Source organism: Strix aluco, chromosome 20 (assembly GCF_031877795.1).
Source record: "Strix aluco isolate bStrAlu1 chromosome 20, bStrAlu1.hap1, whole genome shotgun sequence".
Taxonomy (NCBI): Eukaryota; Metazoa; Chordata; class Aves; order Strigiformes; family Strigidae; genus Strix; species Strix aluco.
Window position 1 is genome coordinate 11,291,314 of NC_133950.1, and position 18,322 is coordinate 11,309,635.

General features: G+C 52.0%; 1 protein-coding gene across 6 annotated transcripts in view; it reads left to right on the forward strand.

The window, feature by feature from the left end:
- The window catches only part of NTNG2 (netrin G2), a 52,319-nt gene extending 34,307 nt beyond the window's left edge, over nucleotides 1–18,012 (forward strand). Inside the window, exons 4-14 of one of the 6 annotated variants that reach the window (XM_074846139.1) lie at nucleotides 1,983–2,155; nucleotides 3,918–3,944; nucleotides 5,871–5,981; nucleotides 8,717–8,785; nucleotides 10,814–10,876; nucleotides 12,029–12,103; nucleotides 13,442–13,507; nucleotides 14,027–14,101; nucleotides 15,716–15,883; nucleotides 16,329–16,463; nucleotides 16,809–18,012. In XM_074846139.1, coding sequence (XP_074702240.1) covers nucleotides 1,983–2,155; nucleotides 3,918–3,944; nucleotides 5,871–5,981; nucleotides 8,717–8,785; nucleotides 10,814–10,876; nucleotides 12,029–12,103; nucleotides 13,442–13,507; nucleotides 14,027–14,101; nucleotides 15,716–15,883; nucleotides 16,329–16,463; nucleotides 16,809–17,032 — 1,186 coding nt within the window. In that variant the 3' untranslated portion in view covers nucleotides 17,033–18,012. Of the gene's footprint in view, nucleotides 1–1,982; nucleotides 2,156–3,917; nucleotides 3,945–5,870; nucleotides 5,982–8,716; nucleotides 8,786–10,813; nucleotides 10,877–11,868; nucleotides 12,281–13,441; nucleotides 13,508–14,026; nucleotides 14,102–15,715; nucleotides 15,884–16,328; nucleotides 16,464–16,808 lie in introns of those variants that run through there. The other 5 variants (XM_074846140.1, XR_012625843.1, XM_074846141.1 and 2 more) reach the window with 5 other exon arrangements.
- Nucleotides 18,013–18,322: the final 310 nt, after the last annotated feature.

Below are 18,322 nucleotides of genomic sequence, written 5' to 3' on the forward strand. Positions count from 1 at the left end.
GTTGTTGGCTCCCATCGCCTTGCTCCCACCAGAGGGAGGAGGGAGGAGAGCTGCAGCTCCCAGAAGCTGTTGCTCTGATTCAGGCTGGGCCCAGAGTGGCAGCAGTGAGGCTTTGACCTGCTTTAACCTGCTATCTTGCCTGCTTTCCTCCCGTCTGCTCATTTTGAAGTGAGAGAAGGAGACCGTGATGTGTGGACGCTGAATAATTCAGTCTGGCTCCGCAGCACCCCGGGGCTGGGCATCGCCTCTGCTAAAGGGCTGGGACAGCTCAGACGAAATCCTTCCTCATCAGAGGCAGAGGGGACACAGAGCAGTTGAAACACAGCATCCCTCCTGTGTAGGTACCAGCCAAAGCCACTTCCTTCCCCCAGACACTCAAATTCACGGCTTGCTCCCGGAGCACTGGTGCTCAGAGGCTGTTAGTGCTTTCAGGCGTGACATGGCATCTCCAGCTCTCACTAACACACAGATTCAGCTGGAGCATGCTGAGTGTGTCTGCCTCTGCTCCATGGACCATGTTTTCTTCCTTCCTCCCTTTTAAAGACTGCAATATTCTCTCCTCTGCATGGTCAGAAACAGGGCAGAGTTGTAAGACACAAGAGAGACTGTTCATCCAGCTTATGCTTAGCCTCTGAGCGGGGTTTGCCAGAATTAAGGGCAGAGAGGGGAGGGGGAGAAAAAAAAATCATACATGAGGTCAGCTTATCTAGCCATGCGTGAGGAGGAGCACAGCAAAGGCGGCCTCCCCAGGTCAGACGGGCAGCTGGGAGCATCTTTGTGGGCTCCAAGGGAGAGGGGGAGAGGCACCAGCAGCTGGCAGCCAGGAGGGACCCAGCTCATGGCGCCCAGCCTAATCCAGGTTGTTTATCCCAGTGCAGACAGAGCACATGAAGAAGCAGGCCGTGTTTCCTCTATCTTCTCTGCAAGCAGCTCATTCCCCTCAGCTCTGCCTCTCTTGTAATTAGCCCTGTAACACAAAGCGCTACCCAGTCAGACTTCTCTACCCGTTCACGTAAGGCACAGTATTACCATTTTCTAATGGTTCAGCTTCTGAGAGTGTAAATTATTGCACAAAGCAGTGAAAAAACAGCGGGCTGTGCTAGGGATCCACTGTCTGGAATTAAATCAGAGGTTTTGGTCCCTGAAGTCTCTGTCTGATGGCCTGAGCTCGGGCCCAGGAGTCACCAGAGCCGCGTGTGAGTTATGGGCTCAGCCTCTGTGCTCTGCGCAAGTTACCTCCAGAGTCTGAGCAACAGGAATTATTGTGCACAGAGATAATTATTCCCTGCGTACTGCACTACAGCTCATTAAAAGTTTGTTAATGTTTGCAAATTGCTGAATAGTGTTTTTCGTTGTTGCCTTCTCTGATGAGGCAGGGACTAAAAGGCAGATTCTGATGGTGACTTGTTCTCTGTGTTATTTTGGTCCCAGCAGGCTGGGGCTGTGCTGCACACAGGGAAAAAGGTTTGTGTTGTGCCACTTCACACCATGGGAGAAAACGCTTTTGACTTCAGTACAGTGTGCAGGGGTCATGGGGCTGAGTCCCACCAGTGTTAGCCATGCTCCTCCATCTAAATCCCCAGGCTGTCCTCTCTGCCTCCAAGTAAAAGCCTCCATCTGAGCTAATCACCCGGATTTCTGTAACAGCCTGAAGTCTGTGTGACTCCTTCCTGGAGTCTCAGCTGGAAATGTTGACTTACCATTAAGTGGTCTGTGCTACTGCGGTCGGATAGTGGGAGTCAAGTATCTTGGAATAGAGACTGCAGATCCACCTTGGGCAAGGAAGTGGACATCATAACCCCAGCACCAGATACCCAGGGAAAACAGCTGAGTTCAGTGAAAAAGTCCTGCAGAAGGACCAGGAAAGGCGTAACCAGCCCAGCTTCACTGCTACATTTTCATGCACACAGATGGCACTACACCAGGGGCAGGGAGGAGTAGCAGTAATACCTGACAGCTCTTGTCCTGTCTTCCTCTTCCAGGTGTAAATGCAACCTCCATGCTAACCTGTGCACCTTCAAAGAGGGCAGCCTTCAGTGCGAGTGCGAGCACAACACCACGGGGCAGGACTGCGGCAAGTGCAAGAAGAATTTTCGCTCCAGGTCTTGGCGAGCAGGATCCTACCTGCCTCTCCCCAACGGGTCCCCCAATGCATGTAAGTAACCTGCAGCGAGCTGGCCCTGGCCATAGTCCCACCTCGGGCTGCACAACGCCCACGAATGGGAGCAGATTTTCATCTTGTCCTTCTCCATCTTGAATCAGTGCAGGATACTCTACTTTTGAAAGGGAAGTGGGTATTTATCTGTGTCTTTGGTGCACAGAGAAAAGAGAGAGGATCTGGGTGGATGCAGAGGTGATTTGTTGGTTACTGGTAGATGAGTGATGAGTTGAGATGGTTGAGGATAGAAAGGATGACGTTGGGCCAAGATGTAGGTCCATGGCTTTGTGGCAATGCAAATGACTCTCCTTTGAAGACATTATTTAGCCACAGTAGAGCACTGGCTGTCAAGTAGGGCTCAGCGCTGGCACTGCTCAGCTGCGGGAGGGCAGGTTGCTTTCTGGATTGCTTTCTAGGTCCCGTTCTGCGTATGTCGGTATTTCAGGCAGGCGCCGCGAGCTGCAGTCCCTCTGCGCAGCTCCAGTCTCATCCAATTGCCTGCTGGAGCAAGGCACTGACAGAAGCAAAGGCGCGCAGACGAGATGAAGGATGCATACCCACCGTCGTTCGAGCAGGGGAATTGGGGCAGGAATCATCACAGATGGGCCAGTTTCTCCTGGGTTTCTGTCCAGTCCACATTAGCGGATTTGTTTAAATGTCACGGAGCCACAGTAGCCACTCCAGCCTTTCAAGCAGCAGCTTTGAGCATTACCAAAGAGAATCTTTTCCTTCCCTCCCCCAAAATTTTTTGAAAGATTTATGTGCTTTAAGATGATCAAAGCTGAAATTCAGGCTCCGAAGGCCGTGACGGGAATGTTTTGTGTGTGCCAGGGCTGGTAGACGAGCAGGTTCTTTGAAAGGGAACGAGCTTGTCAGCTCCCACCAAGCGGCTGCATTGCTTCAAAGGAGCCTGGGAGAGTTTCTGGTGTTGACAGGCACAGACATGCTGTTCTCTCTCTTTCCCTCCCCTCCGTTCCTTGTGTCTCTTCCTATTTCTCTTTCTCTTCTGTTCTTTCTTCTCCCATTCATCTCTCTTCCCATCTGTCACTCAGTCTTCTTCCTCCCCCCAACCCCGACTCTCTGTTACTTCCTCCTTCCCCCATCAGCATCCTCTTCCTCAGCAACAGAGGCAGTTCTCTGAAGTCCTCTCCTCTTGGTGGTCCTGTGCTTTATGTTCATGCAAAGCTGAGACTTTTCATGATTCATCCACTTGTTATAACAGAGAGGAGCATGGCCATTAGTCTCCTGCATGCTGAAAGCCAGAAGCTGCTGCTTGGATGCCCTTTGACTGGCGGGTTTGAAGCCGGTGGCTTTGCAGCGTCCCGTTGAGCGAGTGCTACAGGGGGAAGGGTCTTCAACCCTTCTCACTCACAGAGGTGCAACAAGCTGGTTCAGACCCTACAGGTTATACTTAGCACAGTGTATTACACGTCAGCAGATGTGCTTGTCCTTTGCTGGGCTTTAACTGTAGGTCAAGGAAATGGTTAACAGAAAAAACTATCAGCAAGGACCAAGCTGGTTTTTCTTCCCCAGGTGAAAAGCTGGAGATGCCAAGACCCCAGACAGCACTGTCTGGTTGCCTCTGTGGTTTGACAAAAGCAGCTTTTGAGATGTTGCAGCAAACTGATATGCCTATGAGCAAGACCCCCGTTAATTAGTTGCTGTTCGGTCCCATGTCATGTATCTGTTTGATCTTCTGCTGGTATGAGAGTTGATGGCGTCCTGCTTCCAGTGACCCGGCTTCTTCTTGTTTTTCCAGGTGCAGCTGCAGGCTCAGCCTTTGGCAGTAAGTAAAAACATAACTGAAATGCTGGCATTTAACACCTCGGTGCATAGTCCTTGTGGATGTCACTAGGGGAAAAAAAAAAATGGTTATTTTCTGTCCATTATCATTTTCCAGGCAATAAGTCATCCCTAATTGTGCCTCATTTTCTGTCCTGTCAAAGAGTCTTATATTTTCTTTCTTTGACTTCAGTAGCCTCATTTTGCCTCTTCCTCTGGCATGGTTTCCCCCCATGAGGTTCGTTAGTATGGCAGCCGGAAAGGAAATAAAAAAAGACTCTTCAAAACCACCAGTGCTCACTGTGAACTTCCCCCCCCCCCCCCCCTTCAGAATTGCAGAATTCTGCTCTGAGAAGGAGCTGGGTTTGAATTATTTGGCATAGCATCCACTCTGGGTCACCTTGGGCTATCGATAAAAAAACATGTATAGAGTTTGTGTACATCTGTATGTACACGTGTATGTATGCAAACAGATGTCTATGAAGTGTCAGTAACAAAGACGGTAGAGCTCAGCGGGGATTTCTATTGAAAGATTGATGGTACGATAGGACTCCTTATTTAACAAAGCTGGAGGTAGTTTGATATCAAAGAGCCTTGAGTTTTGGGTAGGCAGAAGCCTGGGTTTGAATTTTGTGGCTTGGAATTACCCTCCAGAAGAAACAAATCGGAGAGCGGAATGAATAATGAATTCTTTGGTTTGCAGGCAAGTGGAAAAAATTGGAGGAGAAACAGTTTCAGAGAAATGCAAATGCAGTTAAGAAAAATGCACCTAATTGAAACATGGAGGATGGTTTTTCTGGGTAAATGAACCACACTTAGATTTTAAGCAGTTAAATTTAAATGGTTAAAAATACAAATAAAAAGTCTCCCTCAAGTAATTTAGGATCAAAAAATTTAAATGTTCTAACAGTCCAAAATATTCTTTGCTTTTCTGGTCAAAACCATTTCGATAACTCTTTTTTTCCCCCTTAACAGAGCTTGGCATCCTCACTGGTACCTTTGTTTCACTGGAAAATGTTTCCCATCAAAATTTTCTGCTAGGAAATAGCTGGGAGGGTGCTGGGAACGACGCACAGGAGGTGGACAGAAGGGATTTGTGTCCAAGGCCAGTTAAGGAGAGATTATTTAGCCCACATAGGAGACTAGAAGTGACCTAAATTAAGTATTTAAACTAGCTCAGGGCTATTATGAAATTAAGCATGATAATCTGCATGAAGCAGTGGGACAAACAAGGACAGGAGGGCAGCAGGTGTAAGTTAAGTAGGAATTTGTGTTCTGAGTGTTATTTTAGTTCAGGCTGTTGTGGCGAGCACGGGGGGTTGGGCACCGCACCCAGGATCGGGGGGGAGCTCGCTGACATTAAGCCATCAACTAATTTGCCCTGATGAACGAAGGGTGCCAGTGGAAATTAATACATGCCAGCGGTACGGGTTGGTTTTGGTGGTGCCAGGTAGTTTGCTGCCTGCGGGGTGGCAGAAGGGACGGGTGCTGTGCAGGGAGCCGGGGTGGGCAAGGCCCTGCCAGCTGGCACGTAGACGTCAGGCAGTGGAAGCCCACCTGCAGGCAGGGCGAGCCGGGGGCTCCTCTGCACCCCCCACCCGCTCTTCACCCCATCTCTGCCCAGGTGTGCTTTCATTTCCCCTTTTCAGCTTAATTGGCAATTAGTTTATGATAGAGCTGTAAGTATTTAAGCTGGTATCTGCACCAACAGAGTAAGCTGGTACAGCCCCCGGCCCCTGCACGCACCCGCCGCATCCAGCGTCATCGAGCCGCCATCGCCTTAATCCTCTTGGTGCCCCAGTTCTAACCGTGCTGAGAAATCGGTCACCAGTTCAGCCCCAGCAGCAGCCTCGTGGGTGTGTGGGCTGGCAAGGAAACCCTCCGTTCCCCCCCCAGTAAGTGCCTCCCGCCTCTTCTCTTTGCTTGCCAGCGTATGAGCGACGGCAGCGGGTTACCACTGCAAAATCCACCACCACAAAAACGACCACTGCAAAAACAACCACCACCAGCACCCCCCTGCCTGCCACCACCACCCAGCCAGGTGGGTGCCATGCTCCCTGCCTCGCTCGGAGGGCCAGGACTTTGCCGTCGGGCTCCTCTTTTCAGCTGCTTCCCATCCCGGCTCCGCCGGTGGCAGTGGGGAACGCACGGGGCTGCCGTGTCGGTGGCCCTGGTTATCTGCTTTGTAGGATGATAAAGGGACATGGATAAAAATCACCCTGACTCTGTTCACGTCCCCAAGCCTCTGGGCAGTCCTGGTTTGCTGTTCTCCTTGTTCAGTCCACGGACACTGACACGTGTAACATGGGCTAGGACAAGCATTATGGCCCCTATAAGCAGGGAACCAGCCACAACGGGTCCACCTCAAAGCCAAGAGAACCACACCATGGGTTGACATTCCTCTTCACTGGCTGATCTCACTCTGCTCTCACTCTGTTATCATCAGGGCAGCAAGAAGGGAAGCCAGGACTGGATGCGGGGGAAACAACGCTTTTCCCTGTTTTATTTCAATTTTGTTTTTTTAAAAAGAAAAGTTTTTCAAAATCCATCCCTCCTAGAGCCCCTTGGCAACGTTGTCCTGCACAGGGCTGGCACAGCTGTGAGAGATGCTCTCTTACAGCTCCATCACAAGGCAGGGCAGGAGAGCAATGAAGGCTTTACTGTCCCACCGTAAAATTAAATGACGTATCCAGTCTTGCCTGGCTGGAAAGAGAGGGAAATTGTACCCCATCCTGCTCTATCCCTGAGCACCACATGCAATATCAGAGCTGGCAGGAGAGTTGCCCACACTGTATTTGCTGGGTGCTGCTCTCAGAGCACGATGGGGAAGGCTGGGTGCTGCTCTGCCCCCCCCACCAGCCACTCACTCAGGTGAGGAACCTTCCCCATGGGGGGCTGCAGCCTTGGCGTGCGAGCAGCCACCTCCTGCCACTTGCTGCCAGACGCAGAACAGCCATGCCAGGGACGGGAGAAGCTGCCTCTGTCCTTGCTGGCTCTTCCAGCCCCGCATCGAGTCCCTGTGGCCAGACTCAAGGATGTAATGCAGGCTGGCTGCGTCTTCAAGGGCAGTTTTCCTAGAGCAGAGCTGCACTCTAACATTCCCCAGGCAGCTGCTGTACAAGCAGCGAGGGAGCGTGCAGGGCTGGAGCTCACACACATGCCAGAAACACCCTCTCCTAATTTCTAAAATCACCCTGTGGAGGAAAACTTTTGTCCTTTTTCCGGGGGTTCCTCCTTCCCTCCCCCCGTGAACAAGGAGACAGTGTTTTCACTTGTCTTTTGGAAATGAGCAGATAAAACTTAACAGCAGGACATTTTTTTTTTAAGCTTCTCATGGGGGAATTAGACACGCATTCCTCCCCTTGCCATGCTTTCTGGGCCTGATATTTCCCAGGAGGACGTTTTACACCCACAGTATGTTAGTAACAGTCTGTCTGGGGGAGCTGCCAGAAGCCAGTCAAAGGGATGAGGAAACTTGATTGCATGTTTATGCAAATATAGATATATTCATGGAAGTACCCTGCTTGAGTACTTAATCAGGAAGCCGAGGGTTTAACTCCAACTTCCATGGAGTTGGAGTGACCCCGGGCAAAAGAGTGCAAGTCTCGGGTACGTTAAGTGCTCCTCACGCAGGTCTACGTTGTACACGTGCAGGAGGAGGTTCATCCACCACCCCTGCCCAGGGCTCACACCATCACCTCAGCAGTGACAAGGGATCACATCTACACCTGCACCACACTCTTGGGGTCATTTGATTTTTATCCATGCTCACCCATAGCAACATTTTAGGTCTATTTTTCTTGCAAGTGCTGTGTGCGTGTGGATGGCGTGTTTAGTGTCTGTCCTGTGTATGATTTGCAGTGCTCTGCATCTCTTGTGTCGTACATCTGGGGCGGGCAGGATGGCATTTGTGTGGGGTTGGGGCTGGTGGGGTAGTCGCTCCTGCCAAACTGCCCTGAGGGACCTGGCATCATGCACCTCAGGGTTTATTGCTTCATCAAAACCTGCTTCGGGCAGAGAAAATGTTTTCATAGTGCTTTCATATTAACTGATGCCAAGGGACAAAATAGATAAGTAAATTGCAGTCCAGCCATCACATCTCTGGTGTGATACGGTCAGGCTTGAGCTCGGAGCTCCTTGCCCCCATCCAGACCCCCATCCATGCTTCTGCAGAGCTGGGTCCCACCCCAGAACGGTGTGCTTGGGGATGGAGACAGTCCCTGGAGGGGCTGTTCCAAATAAGAAGGTAGTCAGGGCCACCCCACAGCTCAGGGACCTGCTCTTTTACATGGGCAGCATGCTGGGGTTGATGCCAAAGGTGCACTCTGTGCCTTTGACCAACAATAGGGAATCAAGGCACAGCCTAATTCTGATCTGCTTTTGACCAGAGATGTTCCTCCCTCTCCTGTCCCGCAAAATGTAAAGTACTTCTTTAAATACCATGGCATCCCCAAGGGGCTGTGAATCTAACTCATCTGGACCTCAAGGGAAACACCTTGTTAAAGAGATGACCCTTCGAGCTCCTGGTAAGACGCTCGTTTGCAGAAGATGCAATAACCCCAAGCTGGGTCAGAGTCCCAGAATGAGGTACTCTGTTGTCACCTCCCTTCTGACTTCTAGACGCTTTAAATGAATCCCTCCTTGCTTTAAAACCAGCTCAGCCAGCCAGACACTTAAAAAAAAGTCTTGTTACAGCCCTACCCCATCCCTGTGATGTTTCACCCTCTAATTTACACACTGTCTTCTGGCTTCTGAATTTCTGCTTCCCACCATAAGCAAGCATCATCAGACCAGCCCCTGAGTTCACTGCCTCTGTGCCCGTGAGAGCAACACAGAAAAAAACAGGTATTTAAATCCAGACCGATGTGTTTTTCCCTTCTCCTTCATGCCTCCGCACACTAGTGGGTAGTGGCAAGGCAGAAAGCAACATAGCACGTAGGCTAGAGGAGTAGATTAGATTTGGGTTGTCTCTGGGTTGCATGAATCTGCTAGACATCTGCTTCCTTTGGCTGCTCGTGGTGTTTTCCGTGGTCAAGGTGGAGCTGTCGTCATGTTCGTAGGATGCTTTTGTGCCCGGTCACCTGTCGTGTGGTGAGAGGTGGGAGAAGAGTGAGTTGGGCACGGTCTGTGGTCTGAAGGCAGTCGAGGCTGCCAAAATAGGTAGAAAGAAGGGAAATCGCAGAGTTACCTTAAGGAGGATGAATTAAGTGCTATTCTTATTTGCCTTCTGCAGTTCTGTTATTTTGAAACCTTCCTTGAAGTCTGTCAAATTCTTCCTTGCCATTTGTTACATTTTTCCCACATTCAAAATAAGCAGAAAAAAAAAAAGCTTTTTTTTTTTTTTTTTTTCCTGCTTCCATGTTTCCCCCTCTGGTTTGTAGCACTTTCATCAGTGCCAGTTCACCTCCGGGAAAAACAAAACCAACCTGCACCCTGCTTGATGGTTAAGAGCTCCAGCAGAAAGAGAGCACCAAAAGCCTGGCTCTGTGTAGGTCCTGCAGAAAGGGGACCCCGTGTTTATGTTTTGAGAAGGACTTTTTCAGGGTCCTTCCCTACTACTCCAGCGCTGTTTGCCGCAATGGTTTTTGCTATGAAGTGTGACTTCTTGGTTCAGTTTATTCTACTCCCTCAGAAATCCACCAAGACCAGCAATTTTCATCAGGGCTGATACAAACCCCCGAGATAAGAGCTGCCCAGTGTTTCTCATTTGTGTGAACTAGGTCTGGGGGTGAAACATGTCTTTCCCCCTCCCAAAATGTAAAACTGTCCATTAATGTCCCAGAGCTACAAGGGAAAGGTTCTCAGGATAATAAGCATTAATAATTTTCCTGGCTCTGTAAATGCGATTGAGTGGAGGTGTATGTGAATGACTAAAAAGCAAAATGCCTCCAGGGCTGTTTTTTATTGTGACTCTAATTAAACCCTTGCCAATTTGCACAGGGCTTTTTTCATATTCTCTTTAACACCATATTAATATCAATTGGTTTCCACTTTCCAGCTGAAAAGGACAATGTCTATCACCTTCTCTTAAAGCTCGTCATTAAAAAAATAATTTTTTTTTTTTTCTTTTTTTATTCTGCATTGTTTATCATCCCCTTGACGAGGCTGGGAAATCACATTTCTCTCCTACTCGGGTTTGTCCTTTGAAACTTGGCAAGGATCAAGATTTATTTTTTTTTTTCCTCCTCCTCCTTATGTTACCCAACTGGAGCTTGAAATTAATAATATGGCTTTTAAAATTTTATCCCTTGGTTTGTTTTCTAGCAAACCTGAAGATTGTTACCAATATTGAGGAGACGGGGAGGGGTATGGAGCCAGTGGGGGTGAGGGTTTGCAGGGAAATCAAACGAGTGATCTATAAATTTCTTGCTGGTTTAATTTCTCTGCAGTGGCTTGCAAATTCTTTAATTGGTATTTCTGAGGGAAGAGCAGAGCCTGAAGGAGGGCCTAGAAGTTTGGATTAGAAACCAGGACTTTGTGCCTCCATCCTAAGACACCTGTGCTGTTTCTCAGTTCCATTACTTCAAAGCAGAGGGGTGCAGATCAGTCGCTGAGGTCTTTATGCAAACACACCAGCAAAACGCCACGCGTTCAGGTGGGGCTGAGAACGGGCAGCTCAGCACACCTCTACCCTCCTGCCCTTCGCATCGCGAGGGCTGCCCGCCCTCTCCAGTGCCCGAGGACGCACCAGTTGCCCAATACCAGCAGCGGCACTGGCACGGAGCAGGCGTGGAAACCCGCGTGGCACAGGGCTGGGTTGGTGCGGTTCTCCAAAGACCTGGCCCTCCAACAGAGCGCTGCAGAGCTCCTCGCTGCCTGCCAGCTCCCCTCAGCACACCCGGTAACACCGTTTTCCCCTCTGATCACTGCAAGACTACACCGGCTTGTCGGCGGCTGCCCCGCTGCAAGTGGGCAAGGCTGGCCCGGGAGCAGAAGGTAGGAGACACGCGGCTGAGCTGGGTCCTGCCAGCGAGTCCCAGGTCCCGACGCTCAGCGAACGCTTTAGCTTCTAGTTCTGCATCTCCGTTTTCCATGCAGCTCTCTCCTTCTCCCACCTGGGAAAAAGCTCTGGGTTTGTCTGTGCCCGACACACAGCTGGGAATCTGGTAAGGCTGGATTGAGCCTCAGGGTTTAGTTGTATACATGAGAGATGAGGATGGCAAGTGGTAGAAGAAATTGTTCACAGCTTGCTGCTGGGGTGAATGGAGAGGATCATGGAAATGCTGTCGTCTCCTGAGACTGGAGTCTGTTTGAAGAGCAGAATAACTTTGTAAATAGATAGGCCTGTGTCATTTGTAGCATAGACGCCTTCTTATGTATTTCCTTGCTTCAGGACTCCTGCTTGACTGCCTAAGGTGAGCTGCTCCCGGCAGGACCCTTGGGAGGCTTCATGCTGGCTCTTGAGGCTGAAGTTTCTCCTCCTCGGGGTTCCCACCAACACACACACTTCGGCAGTTGCCCATTGGTGCTCAAGTCCTGTTTCCCAGCCGAGATGCCTGTAGCTCGCTCCAGCCATAGACATTAGCATCCCTTCCAGTGCAGAACATAACGACTGCTGAAGCTGGGCCCAGGGTGGAACCCAGTGTCTGGAAATACTCAACTGGGGGGCAGAAAGTGCTGAAATGGAGGCTTTTTGAAATTGCATGGTCAGGCCTGTCTCTGGCCTCACAGAGAGACAAAATCTGTCTCTGATACAGTAACAAGAGATAGGCCTACACCATGGGCATCAGCGCCAGGTAATGCTGACAGTCTGTGCCGAACAAGGTGGGGCTCCTGAGTCTTGACAGTGGTCTGCAGATTCAGCTTCTCTCCATGCTTGGGCAATGTAATGACCACATGCCAACACTCACCCATCCAGCAGCTCCCGCACCCTCCCCTTAGGAGTACTTTTTCTGTCTCTCTTCACACTTAAAGACTCTAATTTCCAGGAGACTTTGTCTCTCATTCCTGCTTCAACACATCCTCAACTAGATATGGCTCCACCAACACACCCCAGATACCTGCTTAGAGCTTCTGCCACCTTTTTAAGCAAACAAGAGGGAGATCTGTATTAAATCTGATGTTCTCTCTAACTGATGCCACCGTAAGCTGTTCAGCACCCACCAAACACAGCAGCACTTGGACCCAAGCCGAAGCCACTAGATCCTCCTGAGAACATTCGAGGTAAGGCCGTGCCTGTTCCCCAAGGACAGAGCAGGACAGGTTTCTCCCCTAGTGTCTGTAGGTCAGGACAACCCACCCATCCTCAGCACCAATCACCATTTTACAATCCACTCTCCTACTCAGAGGGTCCATGTCAGCTCAGTTCTGCTTATCCAGCCCCACAGAGATCTTTTTAGAGATGTGTTTAGGGCTGGGATGGCTACAGGGGTGTCCCTGGGCCCCAGGAGAGACCATGGGCAACTCAGCTGCTTTGGGAAGGGGGTCCTTGCCATGGCATGAGGGGCACACACCTTCCCCCAGCCAAAATTCATTGGGCAAAATCAATTGGGCTGATCAGCTGATCTGGCCCAGCAGGGCCAAACCTTGTTAGCAGATCACTCTGCTCTCAACACCCCGTGGAGCCTCCTCATGGCCATGGCCCCCTCCTTGTGAGGGATAGGGACAACCGTGGGGGCTTCAACGCAGGGATATGGCCCCCAGGGCCACCTGCAGCACCCACTGCAGAGATGTGGGGCTCTGAAGCACCCTGGGGACCTAGTGAGCTGCTCCTTCCTCACTAGGCTGCCCCACTTCCCTCACAGCAGGGACAACAGGCCCTGGTCCCCCTGAGCTGTGCCAGTCTGCTGCTGAATGCCTGTGAGGAGAGGCTGCCATATTCCATGCTTGGCCATCGTGCCAGGGGATGGAGGAGGCCGTGGTGGTGAGCAGGGCCTGGGCGCCACGGTGGCCTGGCTGTGGTGGCTGGAGAGGCCGTGTTGGCAAATGAGGGTCTGGACACGGTGCCAGCCCACCATGGACCAGGAGAAGCCATGGAGACCTGAGGAGTCCCTGGTGCCTCACAAATGGCGTCAGAGGCAGGGGTGGGCCCTCTCTGACCATGGCTGAGCCCTGGGGGTGGGGAGCATGGCCACCTCCTGCCATTGCTGTCACTGTGGGGATGTGACCAGCACCTGTGGGATGGAGGTAGCAGTGCCCACCCAGCACCTCCCTGAGCACCACAGCATTGTGCAAGGGCTGGCACGCCACAAACACTGGTGGGACCTGTTCCTAAACACCCTGTGGGACCTCAGTGTTGCTCAACCTTGCCCCTTACTGGGGATAACAAAACACAAAACCCCCCAAGCACCAAACCCCATCAGCTCAATTTGGAAGCAATGGCCTTTACCCCCAGCACCCCGGTCATTCTGTGTGGGACAGGGGTCTGGTTGGCAACACAGCCCCAAGGAAGCACCATCCCAGCTGGGGCAGCCCCTTACCCTGAGGAAATATCCCAGCCCAACCATGCTGGGAGCCCTCTCCCCACCACAGCACTCAGATATGTTTTATCATCTGACGTAGCGGCTCTGAAGAGCAAAGCAGGGCGCGCAGCACACTCTGCAGGCAAGAGGCATGGGAAGAAGCCAGGTACGTGCTGGTGGGGACGAGCCGGGCTGGAGTGGCGCGTGCTCTGCAGGACCCTGTAGCAAGCCCTGCCAGATACCACCTCCGTAGCATTCCTCCTCCTAGCTGCACTCCTAGCAGCTTTTTGGGTGCCACTTGGCGTGACCTCCATCAAACTGAGGCCATGGCCAGTAGAATTTTTTTTTTTTTAAGCTGTTCAGACTTGTAGATCCTTATCCTGAATAACCCGATTCACGCCACAGAACGTGCATAGACGGGGGATGTGTCAGTAGCTCCTCCCGGCTCTGCGCATTGCAATAGCGCTGTGCATTGAGTTTTTCCATACATCACACTTTGAGGAGGGGAGAAGAAGAGAAATTTAGCAGCTACCAGCTGTCTGGTGCAGAAATAGATGCCAGTGCTGCCAGAGCGGTGTTCTTGGCTCAGCTCGGCATTGTTCTCGTAGCAGAGCTGCTTGCAGTAGGGTAGGACGCGGAGCGGTGCTAAGCGGTGAGAAAAAACGTGTCTCTGATTTTTCTCAAGCATCCTCAAAGAGCTCAAAACTCATCCGACTCGAACCAGACTCTGGCCCAGTGGCTCCTATTGAAACATATAAAGGTAAGAGGAGGGAGCTCCCAGTCTTTGCCCAGGTGATGTGGTCCAGCAGCCTCCGACATGGAGAAGATGGGGAGGGTTTGTCTATCTGAGTTGTGGTTAGCTGTATGTAGGAGTGCATCCCTAGGGTGAAACAACGCTTGGGAATTGCAGCAGCAGGAAGTATTTGAGCTGAAATTCTTTGGGTATTGGTCAAACAGGCAGAAGTTGTTTCACAGAAGGTCAAGATTACAGCGGACTCAGCTCCTCCTCAGGCAGCTGTGAACCATGGGGAAACCTCTGCCCTGCTCCATCTTCCCTGGTCTTCATTTCATTTAGACAAGTCTCCTCCTCCAGTTGCATGTGCATGCCAACCCACACCATCCCTCTGCCATCCTTGAATGTTTAATGCTAGAGCTTGGATCAGAACCACAGCTCCGAGTCTCCCTCCTCCTCTCCAAAGGCTGGGGAAGCTCAGACCTGGCTGACACTGTTTCTGCTCATGTTATCCACTGGCCTGGGCCACCTCCTGGCCAGGACAGCTGGGCCACAAGGCAACTAGGGTAACTCCTCCCCTCCCACATTACACTATTAAACTCCCAGAAAGATCCAGCGCCCAGAATCTAACACTGCAAGGTAGTCACCATCCCAAGTCACAGTAATAAAAAACAGACACAACAATCAAGTAACCAAATTCCTCTGGCTACAACCTAGCTGGTTGTTTGCTAACACGTGCCCACAGCTGAAAGAGGTCAGCCCTGGGGACAGGAGCAGTGCTTGGCCAAGCGATGGTGACATCTCCCACCCCGCCAGCAGCCTTTGCAGCTGTCCCCGTGCTGTGCCAGGCAGCCCTGGTTCAAACCCTCCCGCGCTCATCCCCCGTCTGTCGAAGGGCCCCACACAAGCCACGCTTCCTTGCATAGACCCATTTTAAGCATTTAACCTGAGAGTCACCGTACTTCACAACCAGCTCTGGTTTGGGAGGTACAACAGCAAGGGGCACGCTGAGAAGGGACACAGAGGGGGAAAAGCCAGAGAGGCAGCAAGGTTTTACCTGGACACACAGCAGCTTCAGCTCCACCTCAGCTTTGTCCAGAGCCTTCCCACTGCTGGAGGCAGCAAGTGCTGCTGCACCCTCTGCCAGCCCCGTCCCATGGGCCTGGGCACCCATTCTTGCCACAGCGAGGCCGAGTGCAGCCTTGGGGCTCTGCACCCCAGCAGCTCCCTCACAGGTCCTACAGCCCCACCAGCACCAAACCCAGGCCCCAAACTGAGCTCTGCTTATTAACAAGGCAGCTCTTTAATTAACACCTGACTCCCCTCCACTGCCTGCTCCCATGATTATGCATTTCCTGGGACAGCTGGGGGCTGGCTCCTGCCTGTCCTCACCCCAGGGGACAGAGCCCCCCAGACCCCACTCTGCTCTCTGAGCAACAACTTCCAGCCCGATCCCCCCATGGCAGTGAGGAGCAGCAGCTGCTCTGCGCACTCATCCTGCCCAGCCCACCCCAGCCCTTTGTCAGCAATGGCTGTGGCATTTCACCAGAGCAGGATCCTCCTCCAAAGCCTCGTGGCTCCTCACCTCTGCCTGGCACGAGGGAGGATGCTCCCGGCCCAGCTCTCTCCTCCTCTCCGCAGACTGCGAGTGCTACGGTCACTCCAACCGCTGCAGCTACATCGACTTCCTGAACGTGGTGACCTGCGTGAGCTGCAAGCACAACACGAGGGGCCAGCACTGCCAGCACTGCCGCCTGGGCTTCTACCGCAACAGCTCAGCAGAGCTGGATGACGAGAATGTATGCATAGGTGAGCGCTCCGGGGGCCTCGATCAGCGGCTCTGGATGTGGGATGGCTCGTATGGGACCGTGCTGTATGGGATGGGCTTCAGTTCAGCCCCTCTCTGGAGGGTGGTGTGTCCACCTGCATGCTTCCCAAGGACAACAGCCATAATGGTCTCTGTAGCTTGCCAAGGCTTCCCTGAGAACAAAGCCCAAATAATATCTTTCCAACTTGATACAGATGAATTGCTCTACTAAGAGCTGCTCAGCTCCTAAGGGGAGGTGGTCTTTGCACTGTTTGCACCGTTGGAGCCTCTCATGCAACCATGCAACCATCCCAGCCCCTTACTCTCTAAGGCCCCTCCAGTAGCACATAGCCAGGCTTTTCCAAAGTCCCCAACACCACCCTCGGGGCATTAGCAGACACAAAGCCCCCAGGCAGGACAGGCACTAACAGCCCTGTCTTTGGCCAGAATGTAACTGCAACCAGATCGGCTCCATGCACGACCGCTGCAACGAGACCGGCTACTGTGAATGCAAAGAAGGTGCCACAGGGCCCAAGTGCGATGACTGCCTGCCCAACTACTACTGGAGACAGGGCTGCTTCCGTAAGTACCTGAGCCAGAGGGACGGAGGGAGGTGCGAGATGGGTACAAACAAGAGGGGGATCTTTAGCACCACCTGTCCGGGAGCCCCGTGATGCTCAGGGTGTAGAGTGAGCAGACTCCAGCCATTCCTCCTGAACCCAAAATGACTTGATGGCTTTTCACTTGGAGTTTTCAGCCCTCACTGTGTTCCTCTGCCTTGGGGCTGTTCTAGCATTACGAGGGTTGGATAATTTAACCCCTAGGAGCTAGAGAAGAAAGCCAAAAGTTTCTACTTGCTGCTGCAGTCAAGGGGTTTAACATACCCCAGCCTAACACCCACGTTCTTCCCTCCCTCCCACCTTGTAGCCAACGTCTGCGACGACGAGCTCCTGCTCTGCCAGAACGGCGGCACCTGCTACCAGAATCAGCGCTGCGTCTGCCCCGTGGGCTTCAAGGGGGTCCTGTGCCAGCAATCCAGGTGTGAAGCTGACAAAAAAGACTGCAACGGTGGCCCCAGCATGCACGGCAGCCTCGGCACCATCCTCCTCGGGGTGCTCGCCCTCCAGCTGCGCGGCTGGGTGGACCTCTGAAGCCGCAGAGGAGGGAGCCCAGCCCAGGCATGTCACCCGAGGGACCTGGGGAGACTAAGGTAACGGGTGGCTCTCCCCACCGTCTCCTCCGCCTTCCTTCACGCTAGGACTTGCACAACGTCTTTTGGTCCACTTTCCAAGCAGAGAGGTATGCAGAAAATCAGGGGCTGACTCCTGCTCACAAACCTGTCCCGGCAGCAGCCGGGGTGGCCGCAGCGCGGAGCCGGCTGCCGAGCAGCGGTGCGGGGACTGCACCAGCCTGTGCCGGGGCCACAGTCCCGCAGCCCAGCGCGGACACGGGCCCGTCCTTCCCTCCGCCCAGTGACTCTCCTTCCCTGCTCCGCACAGGGCGACCTGGGGCCAGGGCCACCGGGGCCCTGATGAAATAGTGCCGCGATCTAAGGGATATTTTTTTTATTATTACTTTATTTACTTTGGTATAGGCTGGGGTGTTCTTATTTTTCCTCTTCTTAGTGTCCCGTTTTGAAAGAGCCTGTCATGACAGCTCCAGAGCCCCATAACACAACTGGCAGGGGAAGGGGAGGGAGGGAAGGGGGGACTCTGGTCCATCCTTGCTGCATAGTCCCACGTCCCACCATCAGCCTGGCCTGGCCACGCACATACTGTTGCCTACAACTCTAGTTGCTGCATTGATTTTGTACTTTCATTGCTGGGTTTTGTTTTCTTGCACTTACGGAGAACGCAGGGGCCATTAGGCATATGGTACGTGAGGAGTGCAGTGTCTTATCCACACATGTCCGTAGAGTGTACGGTTCAAATACTTTTTTTGGTAGAGACTTATTTTTGTTTGGATTAAATGTTATAAAAGAACCACAACTTAAAGGGACATTTTGCCATGAGCATTTGATTCTGGTGTATCCTCTTCCAGTAAAGCAACTATTAATGGCTGCTTGATCACCACGTTTTCCTTTTTGTGTGCACAGTTAATTACAGGTAAAGACTTATTTTTTGATTCATAATGTCCTCTTGTGATTTCTGAGTCAGTACCAAGGTGCACCACATGGCAAGGGAGAGGGGAGGGAGAGAGAAGTTGCCTCATCACTGAGAGCTGTTAATTATTTCTCCTAATTACTTTGCTGAACCTAGGTTAGACTACTAACTGTAGGCAATGAACAAAGCCTGAGTGATATATTAAGCACTGGTCTTGTGTAGAAAGGCCATTTCCAAATGAGCCTGTGGCAGAAGGCTGGATAGTCCAGGGATGCTTCTCCAGGGGGACCTCAGCTATCCAACACCATTGCATCCCCCCCCCCCAAGCTGGTGCCATGA